This window comes from Somniosus microcephalus, chromosome 28 (genome assembly GCF_052327205.1).
Source record: "Somniosus microcephalus isolate GS21.2 chromosome 28, FLI_Smic_1.0, whole genome shotgun sequence".
In the NCBI taxonomy this organism is placed as follows: Eukaryota; Metazoa; Chordata; class Chondrichthyes; order Squaliformes; family Somniosidae; genus Somniosus; species Somniosus microcephalus.
In genome coordinates, this window is record NC_141014.1 from 43386863 (window position 1) to 43409769 (window position 22907).

General features: G+C 49.7%; 2 protein-coding genes across 7 annotated transcripts in view; one reads left to right on the plus strand and one right to left on the minus strand.

Annotated features, from left to right (window-relative positions):
• LOC147099693 (cytidine deaminase-like) overlaps positions 1 to 11689 on the plus strand; it is a 134720-nt gene extending 123031 nt beyond the window's left edge. For all 4 annotated transcript variants that reach the window (XM_085969074.1, XM_085969073.1, XM_085969075.1 and 1 more), the window contains 3 exons: positions 7417 to 7528; positions 9126 to 9183; positions 11490 to 11689. In XM_085969074.1, the coding sequence (XP_085825200.1) occupies positions 7417 to 7528; positions 9126 to 9183; positions 11490 to 11603 (284 nt within the window). In that variant the 3' untranslated portion in view covers positions 11604 to 11689. The remainder of the gene's footprint in view (positions 1 to 7416; positions 7529 to 9125; positions 9184 to 11489) is intronic.
• Positions 1 to 21245, minus strand: part of LOC147099695 (uncharacterized) — a 123720-nt gene extending 102475 nt beyond the window's left edge. The window contains exon 1 of one of the 3 annotated variants that reach the window (XM_085969069.1): positions 21141 to 21245. In XM_085969069.1, coding sequence (XP_085825195.1) covers positions 21141 to 21155 — 15 coding nt within the window. In that variant the 5' untranslated portion in view covers positions 21156 to 21245. Of the gene's footprint in view, positions 1 to 20983; positions 21103 to 21140 lie in introns of those variants that run through there. The other 2 variants (XM_085969068.1, XM_085969067.1) reach the window with 2 other exon arrangements.
• Between the last annotated feature and the right edge of the window lie 1662 nt (positions 21246 to 22907).

The window sequence follows — 22907 nt, forward strand, 5'->3', positions numbered from 1 at the left end:
GGAGTGAGGTCTTTTATGGAAACAGTGTCCTCTCGCCCGTCAGAGTATTCGATATAGGCGTACTGAGGGTTTGCATGGAGGAGCTGTACCTTTTCCACAAGGGGGTCCGTTTTATGGCCTCTCACGTGCTTCCGCAATAGTACTGTCCCCGGAGACGTCAGCCACGCGGGTAGAGATATGCCCGAGGAGGATTTCCGGGGGGAAACGAACATCTTTTCGTGAGGGGTAGCGTTAGTGGCAGTACATAACAGAGACCTTATGGAGTGGAGCACGTCTGGGAGGACTTCCTGCCAGCGGGAGGTCGGAAGGCCTTTTGACTTTAAGGCTAACGTGACAGCCTTCCAAACAGTAGCATTCTCCCTTTCCACTTGCCCATTACCCCGGGGGTTGTAGCTAGTGGTTCTGCTGGTGGCTATCCCCTTCGAGAGCAAGAACTGGCGCAGCTCGTCACTCATGAATGACGTCCCCCTATCGCTGTGTATGTAGTTCGGCATGCCAAACATGCAGAATAGATTACAGAGACACTTGATGACCGTGGCACTGGTCATGTCTGGGCAGGGAATGGCGAAGGGGAAGCAGGAATATTCATCAATGATATTGAGGAAGTATACGTTACGGTCGGCAGAGGGAAGGGGTTCCTTGAAGTCCAGACTTAGGCGCTCGAATGGCCGTGTGGCTTTGATAAGGTGTGCACGGTCCGGCCTGTAGAAACGAGGCTTGCATTCCGCACAGATGTGGCAGGCTCTGGTCATTGCCCTGACCTCCTCGATGGAGTGGGGCAGATTGCGGGACTTTATAAAATGGTATAGTCGGGTGACCCCTGGGTGACAGAGGTCGTTGTGGAGACCCTGTAATTTGTCCGTATGAATGCTGGCACACATTCCCCGTGATAGGGCATCTGGGGGTTCATTAAGGGCTCCCGGCCTGTACATAATATCATAGTCGAACGTGGATAGTTCGATCCTCCACCTGAGTATTTTGTCATTCTTGATTTTCCCCCTTTGTTTGTTATTAAACATGAAAGCCACCGACCGCTGGTCGGTGAGCAGGGTGAAACGTTTGCCGGCTAGGTAGTGTCTCCAGTGCCGCACTGCCTCCACTATAGCCTGTGCCTCCTTCTCGACAGAAGAGTGCCTGATTTCAGGTCCCTGAAGGGTTCGGGAGAAGAAGGCCACAGGTCTCCCAGCTTGATTGAGGGTCGCAGCTAAGGCAAAGTCTGACGCATCGCTTTCAACTTGAAAGGGAATGCGTTCGTCCACTGCACACACTGCAGCCCTTTCAATGTCCTGTTTGATACTGGTGAAAGCCTCCCGAGCTTCAGCTGATAGTGGGAAGGACGTCGATTTAATGAGGGGTCGGGCCTTATCAGAGTAATTGGGCACCCATTGGGCATAATACGAAAAAAATCCCAGGCACCTTTTTAAAGCTTTGGGATTGTGTGGCAGGGGCAGTTCCTTTAGGGGGCGTAATCGGTCAGGGTCCGGTCCAATTACCCCATCTTCCACCACACAGCCGAGGATACAGAGACGGGTTGTGTTGAAGACACATTTGTCTTCGTTGTAGGTTAGATTCAGCTTTAGGGCAGTTTTTAAAAATCTCGCAAGATTTAGATCGTGGTCTTGCTGGTTGTGCCCGCAGATAGTGACATTGTCCAGATAGGGGTAGGTAGCTTGTAGTTTATTCTCGTCAACCATGCGGTCCATCTCACGTTGGAAGACCGAGACCCCATTTGTTACCCTGAAGGGCACTCTGAGAAAATGGTAGAGGCGCCCGTTCGCCTCCGTTCTAATGGGGAGCTGGTGATACGCGGATTTGAGGTCGATAGTCGAGAAGACTCGGTATTGCGCAATGTGGTTGACCATTTCTGATATGCGGGGTAAAGGGTAGGCGTCCAGCTGGGTATAAATATTAACAGTCTGGCTGTAGTCAATTACCATCCGTTTCTTTTCGCTATTTTTAACTATGACTACTTGGGCACGCCACGGGCTGGTACTGCATTCAATAATGCCTTCCCGCAGGAGTCTGTCCACTTCCGCCTTGATAAAGTGTCTGTCTTCCAGACTGTACCGTCTACTTTTGGTCGCTATGGGCCTACAGTTCGGAGCGAGATTAGCGAATAAAGAGGGCGGGCTGATTTTTAAGGTTGATAGGCCACAGACTGTGAGTGGTGGCTGGGACCCGCCATATGCTAGCGTGACACTTTCGTGGTGGCACTGGAAGTCCAGGCCCAAGATTACATTAACACAGAGTTCTGGCATCACGAGGAGTTTAAAATCCTTGTAGTCCGTGCCTTTTACAGTCAGTGTTACCACACAGTAGCCCAAAATGTCCGAAGTGTGGGGCTTAGCAGCCATAGCAATTCTGCTCCATGTAGGGGTTACCGTTAATGAGTGCCGCCGTACCAGGCTAGGATGGATAAAACTCTCGGTACTCCCACAGTCAATTAAACATTTCGTTAAATTCCCGTTTACCTGTATGTCCATCATGGATTTTGTCAACGGGTGTGGCCTGGATTGATCCACCGTGATCGAAGCCACTGTTGGGCCCTGGGCGGCCGTTGAGTCAGGAAAAGATGGCGGATCCCAAGATGGCGGCCCGCACGAGGCGGTGACGGAGTTGGAAATCGGATTCCCCCTGCAGACTTTGCTAAAATGCCCCTTTTTCTTACATTTGAAGCATGTAGCATCCTTCGCTGGGCATCGTTGTCTGGGGTGCTTGGCCTGGCCGCAGAAGTAGCATTTCGGGCCTCGAGACATTGCCGCTGTAGTAGGACTCCTGGGTGAACTTCTGTGTGGGGACTCCGGCGGCGTAGAGCTGGTCTGAGACCTGGATGGGGAAGATGGCTGATTCCAAGATGGCGGCCCCCTCGGCGCGCACGAGGCGGTGAGGGCCGCATGGCCGGAAGAATAAGAGTCAGAGTTTTTCTGGGCCACGTCCAGCGATCGCGCAGTGGCCACTGCCTTTTTTAAGTCCAGGACCTCCTTCTCCAGCAGTCTCTGCCGGATATAATTCGATTTGAGGCCCGTGATGAAGGAATCGCAGACCAATTCGTCAGAGTACGCGTTGGCCGTCACGGCCTTGCAGTTACAGTCCCGGACCAGGTCCTTTAGGCCCTGTAAGAAATCGTCCATTGATTCCTCTGGTCGCTGCCTGCGTGTAGCCAGCAGATGTCTGGCGTACACTTCGTTTACCGGCCTCTGGTATTGGGCCTTCAGGATAGTGATGGCCTCCGTGTAGGAGGTGGCGTCCCGGATGAACGAATAAATCCGATGACTTACGCGAGTAGTCAGTAGACTCAGTTTTTCTACCTCGCTAGCGGATGAGGCCCCCGCGAAGAGTTCGAAGCATTTGAGCCAGTGTCCAAATTGATTTGATGCTTCAGCAGAATGTGGATCCAAGTCCAGACGCTCTGGTTTTAGGAGTCGATCCATCCTAGTATTCTTTAGTGATTAAAATTGATGGGCCTTCAATAACCACAAAACTAGAAGTTATAGACTTAAACAAGTTGGCTTTTAATCACTAAGATCAGAGCTAACATCTCAACACGCCGACTGGTTCACAGGAATGAGTCATACAGATCCTGGGATCTTTATGTAAGAGAAGTCAGGGGCGGAGCCAAGAGCCAAGACCTGGAACCTCCCAGGTTAGTCAGGAAAGAGGAAGTGAAACTATACACAGTGGGGGAGGGTAATATACATGAGTGCAAAACAAATACAGGATCAAGACAAACAGATTTCATTACAGGGGTCCTTGTACACGAATCACAGAAAGTTAACATGCAGGTACAGCAAACAATTGGGAAGGCAGATGTTAGCTTTCATCGCAAGGGGGTTGGCGTATAAGAGTAAGGAAGTCTTGCTGCAATTATATAGGCTTTGGTGAGACCACACCTGGAGTTACTGCCGCCTATATTGGACAAATGCCACTGACCATTTGCCATTTTTGTAGACGTCAATTCCAAAGGCGCCACTTAAACTGTATTCAGCGAGCCGGCTGTTAGGCAACTGTTCTCACCTCTTTAAAATGTCATTAAATCCTTTCAGTCATCCTGTAGCCTCTAGAACTCCTGCTGCTTAAAAACATTTACTCGCCATACTGGTGTAACTGACCGCCAGAGGTGAAACTGGCCGCCAGAGGTGAAACTGGCCGCCAGAGGTGAAACTGGCCGCCAGAGGTGAAACTGGCCGCCAGAGGTGAAACTGGCCGCCAGAGGTGAAACTGACCAGAGGTGAAACTGACCGCCAGAGGTGAAACTGACCAGAGGTGAAACTGGCCGCCAGAGGTGAAACTGGCCAGAGGTGAAACTGACCAGAGGTGAAACTGGCCGCCAGAGGTGAAACTGACCAGAGGTGAAACTGGCCGCCAGAGGTGAAACTGACCAGAGGTGAAACTGACCAGAGGTGAAACTGACCAGAAGTGAAACTGGCCAGAGGTGAAACTGACCAGAGGTGAAACTGGCCGCCAGAGGTGAAACTGACCAGAAGTGAAACTGGCCAGCGGTGAAACTGACCAGAGGTGAAACTGGCCGCCAGAGGTGAAACTGACCAGAACCACTGCGTACTTCAGTCGCGAACATCTGAATCTCTTTAGTATTACACTTGCCGTGCCCTGACTAGCAGCAATAAATATGCACAGGAGTAATTAATGTCATATTTATTAGCTACTTTCAAAACATCAACAGAAAATGGATCCATTCTGCAATGGCAAGAGCAGAGTAACGGATCTCACACAGCATGGTAACGGTGAACAGCTAACTAAAAAATGATGCTGTAGTCAGTGTTAAATCTAAACCTGAGTGAAGTTTACAAAATATATCTCCAAAATACCAACACGTTTCAACAGACGTGACTGTGATCAGTGCCAGACTATAACACAGACTCGCCTCGCCCAGCGCTGCAGTCCCTGCTATGTCCAGGATCTTGCCTGTCAGGTTCCACAGCCCACCGTGTACAGAGGGCAAATCGTGCTATAAGCAGTGGGAACTGTATCTGTCGTAGATGGGGGTCGGGTGATTAACAGCTGCGTGAGCCAGCGCCAGTCATGCTGAATCCAGTTATTCACAACCAGTCCAGTAAAACATTACCAGGAGCTGAGCAGCAACCTTTCACCAACCGCTCAAACTTCTATTGTTCACAATTTAAATGGCTGACACATCATACGCGGTGTCACGCTCACTGTTAACCGGACGCACGCGGTGTCACGCTCACCGCTAACCAGATGCACGCGGTGTCACGCTCACCATTAACTGTATGCACGTGGTGTCACGCTCACCATTAATCGGATGCACGCGGTGTCACGCTCACCGTTAACCGGACGCACGTGGTGTCACGCTCACCGTTAACCGGACGCACGTGGTGTCACGCTCACCGTTAACCGGACGCACGCGGTGTCACGCTCACCGTTAACCGGAGCGCACGCGGTGTCATGCTCACCGCTAACCAGATGCACGCGGTGTCACACTCACCGCTAACCGGAGCGCACGCGGTGTCACGCTCACCGCTAACCAGATGCACGCGGTGCCACACTCACTGCTAACCGGAGCACACGCGGTGTCACACTCACCATTAACCGGACGCACGCAGTGTCATGCTCACCATTAACCGGAGTGCACGTGGTGTCACACTCACCATTAACCAGGCGCACGCAGTGTCACGCTCACCATTAACCGGACGCACGCGGTGTCAAGCTCACCATTAACCGGACGCACGCGGTGTCACGCTCACCATTAACCGGACGCACGCGGTGTCACGCTCACCATTAACCGGACGCACGCGGTGTCACGCTCACCGTTAACCAGACGCACGCGGTGTCACGCTCACCGTTAACCAGACGCACGCGGTGTCACGCTCACCGTTAACCGGACGCACGCGGTGTCACGCTCACCGTTAACCGGACACACGCGGTGTCACGCTCACCGTTAACCAGATGCACGCGGTGTCACACTCACTCACCATTAACCGGGCACACGCGGTGTCACGCTCACCGTTAACTGGACGCACGCGGTGTCATGCTCGCCGTTAACCGGACGCACGCGGTGTCACGCTCACCGTTAACCGGAGTGCATGCGGTGTCACGCTCACCATTAACCGGACGCACGCGGTGTCACGCTCACCGTTAACCGGAGCACACGCGGTGTCACACTCACCGCTAACTGGAGCGCACGCGGTGTCACACTCACCATTAACCGGACGCACGCAGTGTCATGCTCACCATTAACCGGACGCACGCGGTGTCACGTTCACCGCTAACCAGATGCACACGGTGTCACACTCACCGCTAACTGGAGCGCACGCGGTGTCACACTCACCATTAACCGGACGCACGCAGTGTCATGCTCACCATTAACCGGAGCGCACGCGGTGTCATGCTCACCATTAACTGGGCGCACGCAGTGTCACGCTCACCATTAACCGGACGCACGCGGTGTCACGCTCACCATTAACCGGACGCACGCAGTGTCACGCTCACCATTAACCGGACGCACGCGGTGTCACGCTCACCATTAACCGGACGCACGCGGTGTCATGCTCACCATTAACCGGACGCACGCGGTGTCACGCTCACCGTTAACCGGACGCACGCGGTGTCATGCTCACCGTTAACCAGATGCACGCGGTGTCACACTCACCATTAACCGGACACACGCGGTGTCACGCTCACGGTTAACCGGACGCACGCGGTGTCACGCTCGCCGTTAACCGGACGCACGCGGTGTCACGCTCACCGTTAACCGGAGCGCATGCGGTGTCACGCTCACCATTAACCGGACGCACGCGGTGTCACGCTCACCATTAACCGGAGAGTAAGATTAATGCTATAAATGCCGTTGGGGGGGGGGGGGCGGAGGGGGTGGTGAGAGAACAGCACAGGGGTCTGTGTCTATTCTTGGTGCACAGCACTGGATATACGTGAGGACAGACTATACCTTGCTAATTAATTTGCGCAGTAATTTTATTTGATGGTCAGTCCTTCCGCAGTGATTGCACGGTCCACTGCGTCCCTGAGACATACAGAACAGGACGTCCTCAGACTCAATCCCCAGTCTGTGCCACGTCTGATCACAGCTGGAGCAGTGCTAGGAGCTCCTATCGGCCTCAGTGCCTTTGAACAGGGGTGCGCGGGGGAATCAGCCAGGGATCCTGCTCCTGGTCACTATCTCATCACCCCTGCTGGAAAGTGCATCGAGTGAGGAGAGGATCAGGCTGGGCTGTGAAGCCCCCAGTGAGCGAATAGCCTGCTGTCAGTTTGTCTGTGCTCAGACATAGAGAACACCACTGAAGTGACCAGCAACTGTGGAGCTGAACATCAGCAAGAATCAGCAACTGTAGGAGAGGAGGGAGAAAGCTTTGTGGAGAGGAGAGGGAAAGCAGATTTAACAGATTCCTAATAATTTGACTTATTTTATCTGTTCCTCAGGCTGCAATATTGAAAATTCATGTTTCACGGTGGGAGTCTGTGCTGAAAGAACGGCCATGCACAAGGCTATCTCAGAAGGTTCCAACAAATTCAAGGCAATAGCTATTTCTAGGTATTGACTCAGTCGCTGCTGTCCCGTGATATATCAGAAACCAACCTAAATAAATCGAGGCTTTGGCCTCCTAACACTCACTGTGTCAAATTCAAGATTCATCACTCTGTCTCGTACTCTAACTCATTCTCTCCCGGGACCTCAAACCTGAGACTCCTCGTCTCCTTCACTTCTACAATCTACAGACTTTTAAAACCAACCTTAGTCTCAGTTAGTCACTGCTTCCTGATTCAACTTCTCTATTCTCTTCAAGTTCATCTGAACCCTCCACTCTGGACTTTGACCCTTCACCTTATCTCTCAATAACAAACACTAGTTGCAGCCACACCTAGAGGTGGGAAACTCTGGGACCAAGGAGGTGGGCGAGAACAGACAGTTTAGACTGAAGTGCTTTACACACAGGGTGGCGACCGCACAGGGAGCCAGAGAGCAACAAAGGAGAATTGGAGAGATGTCAGAGGGAGCGGCGAGTGTTTAGACCAGCCCATGGATGGAGCGATGTCAGAGGGAGCGGGCGATTGAAAGCGGCGAGTGTTTAGACCAGCCCATGGATGGAGAGATGTCAGAGGGAGCGGGCGATTGAGAGCGGCGAGTGTTTAGACCAGCCCATGGATGGAGCGATGTCAGAGGGAGCGGGCGATTGAGAGCGGCGAGTGTTTAGACCAGCCCATGGATGGAGAGACGTCAGAGGGAGCGGGCGATTGGGAGCGGCGAGTGTTTAGACCAGCCCATGGATGGAGCGATGTCAGAGGGAGCGGGCGATTGAGAGCGGCGAGTGTTTAGACCAGCCCGTGGATGGAGAGATGTCAGAGGGAGCGGGCGATCGGGAGCGGCGAGTGCTTAGACCAGCCCGTGGATGCAACGCCTTCAGTCTCCTACTTTCCCCTGTTCCGGAAGGTGCTGCTGTTGCAAAGTGACATGGGCCTGGTCCGTGGGAATTCTGTACACTGGGATGGACCTGGTCCGTGGGAATTCTGTACACTGGGATGGACCTGGTCCATGGGAATTCTGTACACTGGGATGGACCTGGTCCATGGGAATTCTGTACACTGGGATGGACCTGGTCCGTGGGAATACTGTAAACTGGGATGAGGATGGTCTGTGGGAATTCTATACACTGGGATGAGGATGGTCCATGGGAATTCAGTATACTGGGATGAGGATGGTCCATGGGAATTCTGTACACTGAGATGAGGATGGTCTGTGGGAATTCTGTATACTGGGATGAGGATGGTCCATGGGAATTCTATACACTGGGATGAGGATGGTCTGTGGGAATTCTGTAAACTGGGATGGGCCTGGTCCATGGGAATTCTGTATACCGGGAAGAGGATGGTCCATGGGAATTCTGTATATTGGGATGAGGATGGTCCGTGGGAATTCTATACACTGGGATGAGGATGGTCCGTGGGAATTCTGGATTAACCAGAACTGTATAGAATTCCAATCAACCAGTTCTGGTTGTGAATATAGGGAAGGCATGGAGTCGGGCAGTCATCTCTGACTCCAATGCCACACATGAACACAATGCTTATATTAAAGTAACGTCGCCAGGCTTTTAACGATTAGATTTTAAACACATTCTGCTCTCTTGCAGCAATACAAAAGACCAGTTCATCACTCCGTGTGGTGCCTGCAGGCAAGTCATGAGAGAGGTGAGGCCTCCTTTCTAATATTTCCTGATGGTCCTTTAATGAACTGGATAATTTAGGCCAATGGTTCTGTGTAAAGATTTAGAGAGTAGGAGGGCTGGCTGTAATCAGTTCGGGGCTCGGTGCTGTGATCAGTCTGGATTCAGGGCTCGGTGCTGTGATCAGTCTGGGGTTCAGGGCTCGGTGCTGTGATCAGTCTGGGGTTCAGGGCTCGGTGCTGTGATCGGTCTAGGGTTCGGGGCTCAGTGCTGTGATCAGTCTGGGGTTCGGGGCTCGGTGCGGTGATTAATCTGGGGTTCGGGGCTCGGTGCTGTGATCAATCTGGGGTTCGGGGCTCGGTGCTGTGATCGGTATGTGGTTCGGTGCTGTGATCAGTCTGGGGTTCGGGGCTCAGTGCTGTGATCAGTCTGGGGTTTGGGGCTCGGTGCTGTGATCAGTCTGGGGTTCGGGGCTCAGTGCTGTGATCAGTTCGGGGTTCGGTGCTGTGATCGGTCTGGGGTTCGGGGCTGTGATCGGTTTGGGGTTCGGTGCTGTGATCAGTCTGGGGTTCGGTGCTGTGATCAGTCTGGAGTTCGGGGCTCGGTGCTGTGATCAGTCTGGGGTTCGGGGCTCGGTGCTGTGATCAATCTGGGGTTCGGGGCTCGGTGCTGTGATCAGTCTGGGGTTCGGTGCTGTGATCAGTCTGGGGTTCGGGGCTCGGTGCTGTGATCAGTCTGGGGTTCGGTGCTGTGATCAGTCTGGGGTTCGGTGCTGTGATCAGTCTGGGGTTCGGTGCTCAGTGCTGTGATCAGTTCGGGGTTCGGTGCTGTGATCGGTCTGGGGTTCGGTGCTGTGATCGGTCTGGGGTTCGGTGCTGTGATCGGTCTGGGGTTCGGTGCTGTGATCAGTCTGGGGTTCGGTGCTGTGATTAATCTGGGGTTCGGGGCTCGGTGCTGTGATTAATCTGAGGTTCGGGGCTCGGTGCTGTGATCAGTCTGGGGTTCGGGGTTCGGTGCTGTGATCAGTCTGGGGTTCGGTGCTGTGATCAGTCTGGAGTTCGGGGCTCGGTGCTGTGATCAGTCTGGAGTTCGGGGCTCGGTGCTGTGATCAGTCTGGGGTTCGGGGCTCGGTGCTGTGATCAGTCTGGGGTTCGGGGTTCGGTGCTGTGATCAGTCTGGGGCTCAGTGCTGTGATCAGTCTGGAGTTCGGGGCTCGGTGCTGTGATCAGTCTGGGGTTCGGGGCTCGGTGCTGTGCTCAATCTGGGGTTCGGGGTTCGGGGCTCGGTGCTGTGATCAGTCTGGGGTTCGGTGCTGTGATTAATCTGGGGTTCGGTGCTGTGATTAATCTGAGGTTCGGGGCTCGGTGCTGTGATCAGTCTGGGGTTCGGTGCTGTGATCAGTCTGGGGTTCAGGGCTCGGTGCTATGATCGGTCTAGGGTTCGGGGCTCGGTGATGTGATCAGTCTGGGGTTCGGGGCTCGGTGCTGTGATTAATCTGAGGTTCGGGGCTCGGTGCTGTTATCAATCTGGGGTTAGGGGCTCGGTGCTGTGATCGGTCTGGGGTTCGGGGCTCGGTGCTGTGATCAGTCTGGGGTTCGGGGCTCGGTGCTGTGATCAGTCTGGGGTTTGGGGCTCAGTGCTGTGATCAGTCTGGGGTTCGGGGCTCAGTACTGTGATCAGTCTGGGGTTCGGGGCTCGGTGCTGTGATCAGTTCGGGGTTCGGTGCTGTGATCGGTCTGGGGCTCGGTGCTGTGATCAGTTCAGGGCTCGGTGCTGTGATCGGTCTGGGGTTCGTGGCTCAGTGCTGTGATTAATCTGAGGTTCGGGGCTCGGTGCTGTGATCAATCTGGGGTTCGGAGCTCGGTGCTGTGATCGGTCTGGGGTTCGGGGCTCGGTGCTGTGATCAGTCTGGGGTTCGGGGCTCAGTGCTGTGATCAGTCTGGGGTTTGGGGCTCAGTGCTGTGATCAGTCTGGGGTTCGGGGCTCGGTGCTCTGATCAGTTCGGGGTTCGGTGCTGTGATCAGTTCAGGGCTCGGTGCTGTGATCGGTCTGGGGTTCGGTGCTGTGATCAGTCTGGGTTCGTGGCTCGGTGCTGTGATCAGTCTGGGGTTCGGGGCTCGGTGCTGTGATCAGTCTGGGGTTCGGGGCTCAGTGCTGTGATTAATCTGGGGTTCGGTGCTGTGATCAGGCTGGGGTTCGGTGCTGTGATTAATCTGGGGTTCGGGGTTGTGTAAATGAGGGTTGCGAGACACAAGACTGCCAGCCAAATACAGAATGTCTAGCTATTTGAGAATTTAAGAAAACCTCTTTCTTTCCTCACTCTCACTGCAGTTTGGAAGCAAGTGGGAAGTCCATTTGACGAAGTGTGATGGTTCCCGCAAGACTATGACGGTTGAAGAACTCTTGCCGATGTCCTTTGGACCCGAGGACCTGCCTGCCAAATAATGGGCAATGTGTCGAGTGGAGGTGCCAATTTGTCTGCTAACAAGGAACCTTCAGACTTCACTCTTATTACACTATTTGTAATTTTCCATTGCCTTCAAGTGCCTTCTTTAAACCCTGCAGGAAATGGTGGGATGTTTCTGTCGCCGATACTGACGATACAATCAGACCATTGCTCAGAAACTTCAATCCATTACACCTTCATAAAATGCATGTAATTCAAATTATTTCACTCAAGATAATGAACATATTAAACTAAAAGAGCAGATGGGCTCAGACCGCAGTAAGGCAGCAGAAGGAATGAAATGCCTGCAACACAAGTGGTGTTAGCATCTGTGTATTTATGGGAGTTTTAGTCTGTAGCTAACCCGTGCTGTACCTGCCCTGGGAGTGTTTGATGGGACAGTGTAGAGGGAGCTTTACTCTGTATCTAACCCGTGCTGTACCTGCCCTGGGAGTGTTTGATGGGACAGTGTAGAGGGAGCTTTACTCTGTATCTAACCCGTGCTGTACCTGCCCTGGGAGTGTTTGATGGGACAGTGTAGAGGGAGTTTTACTCTGTATCTAACCCGTTCTGTACCTGCCCTGGGAGTGTTTGATGGGACAGTGTAGAGGGAGCTTTACTCTGTATCTAACCCGTGCTGTACCTGCCCTGGGAGTGTTTGATGGGACAGTGTAGAGGGAGCTTTACTCTGTATCTAACCCGTTCTGTACCTGCCCTGGGAGTGTTTGATGGGACAGTGTAGAGGGAGCTTTACTCTGTATCTAACCCGTGCTGTACCTGCCCCGGGAGTGTTTGATGGGACAGTGTAGAGGGAGCTTTACTCTGTATCTAACCCGTGCTGTACCTGCCCTGGGAGTGTTTGATGGGACAGTGTAGAGGGAGCTTTACTCTGTATCTAACCCGTGCTGTACCTGCCCTGTGTTTGATGGGACAGTGTAGAGGGAGCTTTACTCTGTATCTAACCCGTGCTGTACCTGCCCTGGGAGTGTTTGATGGGACAGTGTAGAGGGAGCTTTACTCTGTATCTAACCCATGCTGTACCTGCCCTGGGAGTGTTTGATGGGACAGTGTAGAGGGAGCTTTACTCTGTATCTAACCCGTGCTGTACCTGCCCTGTGTTTGATGGGACAGTGTAGAGGGAGCTTTACTCTGTATCTAACCCGTGCTGTACCTGCCCTGTGTTTGATGGGACAGTGTAGAGGGAGCTTTACTCTGTATCTAACCCGTGCTGTACCTGCCCTGGGAGTGTTTGATGGGACAGTGTAGAGGGAGCTTTACTCTGTATCTAACCCGTGCTGTACCTGCCCTGGGAGTGTTTGATGGGACAGTGTAGAGGGAGCTTTACTCTGTATCTAACCCGTGCTGTACCTGCCCTGGGAGTGTTTGATGGGACAGTGTAGAGGGAGCTTTACTCTGTATCTAACCCGTGCTGTACCTGCCCTGGGAGTGTTTGATGGGACAGTGTAGAGGGAGCTTTACATAAGAAATAGGAGCAGGAATAGGTCATGTGGCCCCTCGAGCCTGCTCCACCATTCAATAAGATCATGGCTGATCTGATCTTGGCCTCAACTCCACTTCCCTGCCAATTCCCCATAACCCTTGGCTCCCCTATTGTTCAAAAATCTGTCTATCTCCACTTTAAATATATTCAATGACCCAGGCTCCACAGCTCTCTGGGGAAGAGAATTCCAAAGATTCACGACCCTCCGAGAAGAAATTCCTCCTCATCCCAGTTTTAATTGTAAGAAGTCACACAACACCAGGTTATAGTCCAACAGCTTTATTTGAAATCACAAGCTTTCGGAGCGCTGCTCCTTCGTCAGGTGAAGTGGAGAAATGCATAAAGACACAGCTTATATAGTCAGAGAATCATGTCAGATGTTTACAGGTAACCTTTCCAACTGCCATTTATCACACCTCGGCAGAGAGATAATCACAGCAATCAAAGGTGTGAATGGTGTCCAAACAGGTCAGTCAGGGAAACATTACATCAAAGAACAATGAGGTGGGGTCACAAGGGGTCAAATATTGCAGATGCTGGGGTCTATGAAAAATAAAAAAAGACAAAAAACATTTTTTTTGCTGGAAATCACAGCAGGTCCGGCCATTCACACCTTTGATTGCTGTGATTATCTCTCTGCCGAGGTGTGATAAATGGCAGTTGGAAACATTACCTGTAAACATCTGACATGATTCTCTGACTATATAAGCTGTGCCTTTATGCATTTCTCCACTTCACCTGACGAAGGAGCAGCGCTCCGAAAGCTTGTGATTCCAAATAAAGCTGTTGGACTATAACCTGGTGTTGTGTGACTTCTTACATTTGTCCACCCCAGTCCAACTCCGGCATCTCCACACCACAGTTTTAAATGGGCGACCCCTTAATCTGAAACTCTGCCCCCTAGTTCTAGATTCCCCCACGAGGGGAAACATCCTCTCAGCATCTACCCTGTCAATCCCCCTCAGAATCTTATATGTTTCAATAAGACCACCTCTCATTCTTCTAAACTCCAATGAGTGTAGGCCCAACCTGCTCAACCTTTCTTCATAAGACAACCCCTTCATAGAAACATAGAAGATAGGAGCAGGAGTCGGCCATTCGGCCCTTCGAGCCTGCTCCGCCATTCAACGAGATCATGGCTGATCATCCAAACCCTAGCACCCGGTCCCTACACCGACAGCCATCCCACCCAAGCCCTATCCCTGTAACCCCACGTATTTAATCCCCCCTAACACTAAGGGCCAATTTTTTTTTATCATGGCCAATCAACCTAACCCGCACATCTTTGGACTGTGGGAGGAAACCGGAGCACCCGGAGGAAACCCACGCAAACACGGGGAGAATGTGCAAACTCCACACAGTCACCCGAGGCCGGATTTGAACCCGGGTCCCTGGCGCTGTGAGGCAACAGTGCTAACCACTATGCCACCGTGCTGCCCTCTCAGGATTCATCTCAAGAATCAACCTCATGAACCTTCTCTGAACTGCCTCCAATACAAGTATATCCTTCCTTAAATAAGGAGACCAAAACTGCACGCAGTACTCCAGGTGTGGTCTCACCAACGCCCTGTACAGTTGTAGCAGGACTTCCCTACTTTTATACTCCATCCCCCTTGCAATAAAGGCCAACATTCCATTTGCCTTCCTAATTACTGGCTGTATCTGCATGCTAACTTTTTGTGTTTCATGTACAAGGACCCCCCCCGCCAGATTCCTCTGTCCCACAGCATTTTGTAGTCTCTCTCCATTTAAATAATAATTTGCTTTTTTATTCTTCCTTTTATTTTTGCCCACTCACTGAGCCTGTCTATATCCCTTTGCAGATTCTTTGTGTCCTCCTCACAACTTGCTTTCCCACCTATCTTTGTATCATCAGCAAATTTGGCTACAGTACACTCGGTCCCTTCACCCAAGTCATTAATATAGATTGTAAATAGTTGAGGCCCCAGCACTGATCCCTGTGGCACCCCACTAGTTACTGATTGCCAACCTGAAAATGACCCATTTATCCCGACTCTCTGCTTTCTGTTAGTTAGCCAATCCTCGATCCATGCTAATTTATTACCCCCAACACCGTGAGCTCTTATCTTGTGCAGTAACCTTTTATGTGGCACCTTATTGAATGCCTTCTGGAAATCCAAATACACCACATCTACTGGTTCCCTTTATCCACCCTGCTCGTTACATCCTCAAAGAACTCTGGCAAATTTGTCAAACACGATTTCCCTTTCATAAAACCATGCTGACTCTGCTTGGTTGTCTTATGATTTTCTAAATGTCCTGCTACTACTCCCTTAATAATGAACTCCAGCATTCTCCCAATGACAGATGTTAGGCTAACTGGCCTATAGTTTCCTACTTTCTGTCTCCCTCCTTTCTTGAATAGGGGCATTACATTTGTAGTTTTCCAATCCGCTGGGACCTCTCCAAAATCCAGGGAATTGTGGAAGATTACAACCAATGCATCCACTATCTCGGCAGCCACTTCTTTCAAGACCCTAGGATGCAGGACTTCAGGTCCAGGGCACTTGTCCACCTTTAGTCCCATTAGTTTGCCTAGTACTTTCTCTCTAGTGATAGTGATTGTTTTAAGTTCCTCTCTCCCTATAACCCCTTGATTATCTATTATTATTAGGAATCTTTAAGTGTCTTCTACCGTGAAGACCGATACAAAATATTTGTTCAAAGTCTCTGCCATTTCCCTGTTTCCCATTATTAATTCCCCAGTCTCATCCTCTAAGGGACCAACATTTACTTTAGCTACTCTCTTCCTTTTTATATACCTGTAGAAGCTCTTACTGTCTGTTTTTATATTTTTTGCTAGTTTACTCTCATAATAATGTATATGGTTTCTAAAAATTTCCCAATCCTCTGGCCTCCCACTAATCTTTGCAACATTGTATGCCTTTTCTTTCAATTTGATTCCATCCTTAACTTCCTTAGTTAGCCACGGATGGTTCATCCTTCTCGTAGAGTCTTTCTTTCTCACTGGAATATATCTTTGCTGAGAGTTATGAAATATCGCCTTAAATGTTTGCCACTGCTTATCTACTGTCATAGAGTCATAGAGTTTTACAGCACAGAAAGAGGCCCTTTGGCCCATCGTGTCTGCGCCGCCCATCCATCCCTGTCCAGTCTAATCCCATTTTCCAGCATTTGGTCCATAGCCTTGTATGCAATGGCATTTCAAGTGCTCATCCAAATGCTTCTTGAATGTTGTGAGGGTTCCTGCCTCTACCACCCTTTCAGGCAGTGAGTTCCACATTCCAACCACCCTCTGGGTGAAAAAGTTCCTCCTCAAATCCCCTCCAAACCTCCTGCCCCTTACCCTGAATCTATGCCCCCTTGTTATTGACCCCCCTACTAAGGGGAAAAGTTCCTCTTTGTCTACCCTATCTATGCCCCTCATCATTTTGTACACCTCAATCAGGTCCCCCCTCAGCCTTCTTTGCTCCAAGGAAAACAACCCCAGCCTGTTTAGTCTTTCTTCATAGCTGAGGCACTCCATCCCAGGTAACATCCTGGTGAATCTTCTCTGCACCCTCTCCAAAGCAATCACATCCTTCCTATAGTGAGGTGACCAGAACTGCACACAGTACTCCAGCTGTGGCCTCACCAGCGTTTTGTACAGCTCCATCATAACCTCCCTGCTCTTATATTCTATGCCTCGGCTAATGAAGGCAAGTATCCCATATGCCTTTTTAACCACCTTATCTACCTGTTCCGCTGCCTTCAGGGATCTATGTACATGTACACCAAGGTCCCTCTGACCCTCTGTACTTCCTCGGGTCCTACTACTCATTGTGTATTCCCTTGCCTTATTTGTCCGTCCAAAATGCATCACCTCGCACTTTTCAGGGTTAAATTCCATTTGCCACTTTTCCGCCCATCTGACCAACCCGTTTATATCGTCCTGTAGCCTGAGGCTTTCCTCCTCGCAATTTACCACCCCACCAATTTTCGTGTCATCTGCGAACTTACTGATCATACCTTTTACATTCTCATCCAAATCATTTATGTAGATCACAAACAACAAGGGACCCAGCACCGATCCCTGAGGTACCCCACTGGACACAGGCTTCCAGTCACAAAAGCAACCTTCGACCATCACCCTCTGCCTCCTGCCACTCAGCCAGTTTAGGATCCATTGCGCCAAGGCACCCTGGATCCCATGGGCTCTTACCTTCTTGACCAGTCTCCTATGCGGGACTTTGTCAAAAGCTTTACTGAAGTCCATGTAAACCACATCCACAGCATTTCCCTCATCCACCCCCCTAGTCACCCCCTCGAAAAATTCAATCGGATTTGTCAGACATGATTTACCCTCGACAAAGCCATGCTGACTATCCCCGATTAATCCTTGCCTCTCCAAGTGGAGACTAATTTTGTCCCTCAGAATTTTTTCCAATAATTTCCCTACCACAGATGTTAGGCTCACTGGCCTGTAATTCCCTGGTTTATCCCTGCTACCCTTCTTGTATAATGGTACTACATTAGCTGTCTTACCCTTTAATCTATTTTCCCAGTCCACTTCAGCCAACTCTGTCTTCATACCTTTGTAATTGCCTTTATTTAAGTTCAGGACATGAGTTTGAGACCCAAGTTCTTCAGCATCAAACTGATTTTGAAATTCTAACATGCTATGATCACTCTTCCCAAGAGGATCCTTTACTATGAGATCATTAATTAATCCTGTCTCATTAAACATAGAAACATAGAAGATAGGAGCAGGAGTAGGCCATTCGGCCCTTCGAGCCTGCTCCGCCATTCAACGAGATCATGGCTGATCATCCAAACCCTAGCACCCGGTCCCTACACCGACAGCCATCCCACCCAAGCCCTATCCCCGTAACCCCGCGTATTTAATCCCCCCTAACACTAAGGGCCAATTTTTATCATGGCCAATCAACCTAACCCGCACATCTTTACTGGAAGAAACTGGAAAGTACTGAAGTACAAAGGGATCTGGGGGTCCTGGTGCACGAAACTCAAAAGGTTAGTATGCAGGTGCAGCAAGTGATTAAGAAGGCCAATGGAATGTTGGCTTTCATTGCTAGGGGGATAGAATATAAAAATAGGGAGGTATTGCTTCAGTTGTACAAGGTATTGGTGAGACCGCACCTGGAATACTGCATACAGTTTTGGTGTCCATACTTAAGAAAGGACATACTTGCTCTCGAGCACAAAGAAGGTTCACTCGGTTAATCCCGGGGATGAGGGGATGGACATATGAGGAGAGGTTGAGTAGATTGGGACTCTACTCATTGGAGTTCAGAAGAATGAGAGGCGATCTTATTGAAACATATAAGATTGTGAAGGGGTTGGATCGGGTGGATGCAGGGAAGATGTTCCCGATGATGGGTGAAACTAGAACTAGGGGGCATAGTCTTAGAATAAGGGGCTGCTCTTTCAAAACTGAGATGAGGAGGAACTACTTCACTCAGAGGGTGGTAGGTCCATGGAATATGCTGCCCCAAAAAGCTGTAGAAGCTACATCATTACATAAATTTAAAACAGAAATAGACAGTTTCCTAGAAGTAAAGGGAATTAAGGGTTACGGGGAGCGGGCAGGAATTTGGACATGAGTCTAGGTTCGGATCGGTCATGGCCCTGTGGGTAGCGGAGCGGGCCCAGGGGCCGTGTAGCCTGATCCTGCTCCTATTTCGTGTGTCTAATTCTGTTAGATTCAGGAGATGGTTCTGTGATAGTGGATTGGCGGTTAGGATCAGATCAGCCATGATCTTATTGAATGGCGGAGCAGGCTCGAGGGGCCGATTGGCCTACTCCTGCTCCTATTTCTTATGTTCTTATGTACACAACACCAGATCTAAAATGGCCTGTTCCCTGGTTGGTTCCACAACGTATTGTTCTTACAAACTGTCCTGAATACATTCTATGAACTGGTCCTCAAGGCTACCTTTGCCAATTTGATTTGTCCAATCTATATGAAGATTAAAATCGCCCATGATTATTGCAGTACCTTTCTTACAAGCCTCCATTTCTCAATTTATACTCAGTCCTACAATGTAGCTACTGTTCGGGGGCCTATAGAATACTCCCACCAGTGATTTCTTTCCCTTATTATTTCTTATCTCCACCCAAACTGATTCTATATCTTGATCTTCTGAGCCAATTATCATTTCTCACCACTGCACTGATCTCATCCTTTATTAACAGAGCTACCCCACCTCCTTTTTCTTTCTGCCTATCCTTCCAAAATGTCAAATACCCCTGAATATTCAGTTCCCAGCCTTGGTCCCCTTTCAACCATGTCTCTGTAATGGCTATCAGATCATACCCATTTATTTCTATTTGTGCCATCAACTCATCTATCTTGTTACGAATGATACATGCATTCAGATAAAGAGCCTTTAATTTTGACTTTATACCATTTTTCCCTACTCTGACTCTACTTTCTGGTGCACTCATTTATACGCTCTGTCCCTTCTGGTCACACTCTGGTTATCATTACCCCTATTGCTACCCTGCACTATGGCCTTCTCTTTTCTCTTTTGACTTTTTAAATTTCCCCACACCTGAACCCTCCACCCCACTATTTAGTTTAAAGCCCTATCTACAGCTATAATTGTTCGATTCGCCAGGACACTGGTCCCAGCATGGTTCAAGTGAAGCCCATCCTTTACTCTGTATCTAACCCGTGCTGTACCTGCCCTGGGAGTGTTTGATGGGACACGTTATACCCAGTTATATACAGTATTTACATATCTCACGTTATACACATTCTGCGTGCGGTTGACACGCAGGCTAAAAGTTTGATTGACACTCTATGGCCTGAGATGACGCAAGGCCCACCAGTAAACCAGTTAAACAGGCTGAGGAGCAACAACAGTAGGAGTGCGTCACAAAACCATAATTATAGATAACAACTGCATTATTTTCACTGGTGTTTCATGTATTTATTACCTCACAAGGGCACCCTTCAAATTCACTGATAACAAACCAGTCAGAAAGCATACCAACTCACAAACCTGTTCCGCTTATAGCGGGCTACGGCAGCCAGTTCCACATTTTACTGTCAAAAGGCACTCACGATGTTAATAGCAATCATTTTTAAAGCTGGGAATGGTCCCTGGGACTCAGCTGCTGAATCGCACGGTTTGTTTTCTGGGACAGGTTAGTTTGGGTGCTGCTGCTCCACTTACTGTAGACAACAGGCCGAGGGTCTGTGCGATCAGAACATGACCTCAAGCTGATTGTGCGCCACACCAAGCACATCAAATCATGGGGAGGGAATGGGACCTTTGAAGAGCTGAAAATTTCTTTGTCTTTACTCAAATATTTGGCTCTGGGGAAAACCGCTCAAACCAAACATATAAATTAACGGGAACGATCCCAATGTGGGGGGGGGGGGGGTGTGGGGAGAGGCAGTGGGGGTTCCTGATCTCAGCCCAAGTTGAGGAAAGTGCTTCTCAGTTTTCAGAGAGAAACAGGCCACCCGAAAACCCACAAACCAAACCGCAGCCCAAAGTCAGTACAGGACAGTGTTTGGACTTCAATCCTGAAAACACCCCAAACATTGAATCTGTCTTTTCTGTTTCAGCTGCTGAAATATCTGATTTCCAGATTTTCTGTCAATCAAATTAGGGCTTTCACACTTTCCCCTTTGAGTCTCTCTTTTCTCTGCCCCAGAATCTGTATCTCCCTCTCCAACTTCTCCAGTCTCCTTCCTTTCTTGTCCACCCTTAGTGTTTATTAATTATGGATTCAGGATTTAACAAAAGATCAAACTTTAACAAAACCACCTGGGAGTGGTCTGCTTCCAAATAATGCTTTACAATTCCAACACGAGAGAGACCGTGGGGAGGGAGGCTGCTTTGGGGGACAGACGGGCACCGAATGCAGCAAACATCTGCTCACCGAGTTGCGAGCCCTGGGCTCAAGGCCCTGAATTGGCGACAAACCAGCTGCAGCGACCGGAGCCGGAGTGAGGAAAGGCCGCAGACGCGGACTCGACGCTCGGCCCCCCGCACAGACCCCCGGCCCCGCCCCTGACCCGCTCATGGCTGCCACTCACCGCTGGACTCCCCATTCACTCCGCGCTCCCTCCTCCTGCCTCTCTCCGTCTCCGTCTCCCCCTCCAGCCTCTGGCTCTCCCCCTCCAGCCTCTGGCCCTCCTCCTCTCCTCCCTCTCACACCCACAGCAAATCAAAAAAGGCAAAAACAAACAGCACAGCTGGTGATGGAGCTACAGCATGGGTTAGATACAGAGTAAAGCTCCCTCTACACTGTCCCATCACACACTCCCAGAGCAGGTACAGCACGGGTTAGATACAGAGTAAAGCTCCTTCTACACTGTCAATTCAATTCAATTCAATTCAAATCGCTTTATTGGCATGACAAGTTACATCTTATGTTGCCAAAGCATCGGAAAACATTCATGTTTGTTCACAAAAATACAGATCTATCCATACAGTGTATAAACAGATATATCCCTGAGTGTATAAATATACTTTCATATAATTTATATATACTCTTATCTTTAGTGGTTGTCCCTCTGTTTATGGCAAGCTGTAACATAGTGTGCCGCTAGTGTTATGCAACTTCTCTCTTCCCCTAGTAGGTATGGGAGTTTTTGGTCGTCATTCAATTTTCTGAATTCCGGGCATATTTTTGTAAATTTTGGGTAGAAATTCTCCCTTATGCCCTGATATTTTCTACAAGCTGTGAGGAAGTGCATCTCTGTCTCCACCATTCCCTGACTGCAGTGAGAGCATATCCTGTCCTCTCTTGGTAGCCGGGTCTGCCTGTGTCTACCTTTTTCGATCGCCAGGCTATGTTCACTAAGTCTGTACATTGTCAGGATTTTTCTCAGTTTGCTGTCCTTTACCATGGTCAGGTATACAGCTATGTTGTATTGTCTGTTTAGGGCCAAGTAGCAATTGAGTTTGCTTTGGGTTTTTGTTGTTTCTGCCCAATATGTCAGATATTTTTCCTTTTGCTTAGCGACGATTGTGTTGGGTCGAATTCTTTGTGTTACGCTGTCACTGTCCTGGGGCTGGTTAGTGTTAGTAGTTACTTCACTGAGTCCCAGGACTAGTTGACTGAGGGTATTCTTCTTTATGGTCAGCTCTTGGCATTTCAGGGCGTCGTAGTGATAGCATTGGGGGTTGCTCATTTGTAGGTGATTCCAAAATTTGGTGGCTCTTTTTTGGATAGTGATTATTAATGGATATTGGCCTAGTTCCGCCCTGCATGCATTGTTTACTGTTTTCCTTTGAGTCCGGAGGATACTTTTACAGAATTCTGCATGTAGGATCTCAATTGGGTGTTTGTCCCATTTTGCAAATTCTTGTTGTGTTAGCGGTCCCCATACCTCACTGCCATAGAGTGCAATTGGTTCAATTACTGATTTGAAAATTTTTAGCCAAATGCTAATTGGGATTTCTATTTGGATTGATTTTTTAATGGCATAGAAAAGCCCTTCTTGCTTTCTCCTTCAGTTCATTCACAGCCAGTTTGAAGTTTCCCGTAGGACTGATTTTTAAGCCCAAGTATGTGTAGTTAGTGGTTTGTTCAATTTTGGTTGTTCCTAGTGTGAAATTTATTTTGGGTCCCTGATGTCTGGATCTTTGCTGGAACACAAGGACTTTGGTTTTTTGGGGATTTATTGTCAGGGCCCAAGTCTGGCAGTACGACTCCAGCAGATCCAGGTTCTGCTGTAGACCCTCCTTAGTTGGTGACAGCAGAACCAGGTCGTCTGCATAGAGGAGGAATTTAACCTTGGATTCATATAGGGTGAGGCCGGGTGCTGTAGATTGTTCAAGTAGTTTTGCCAATTCAT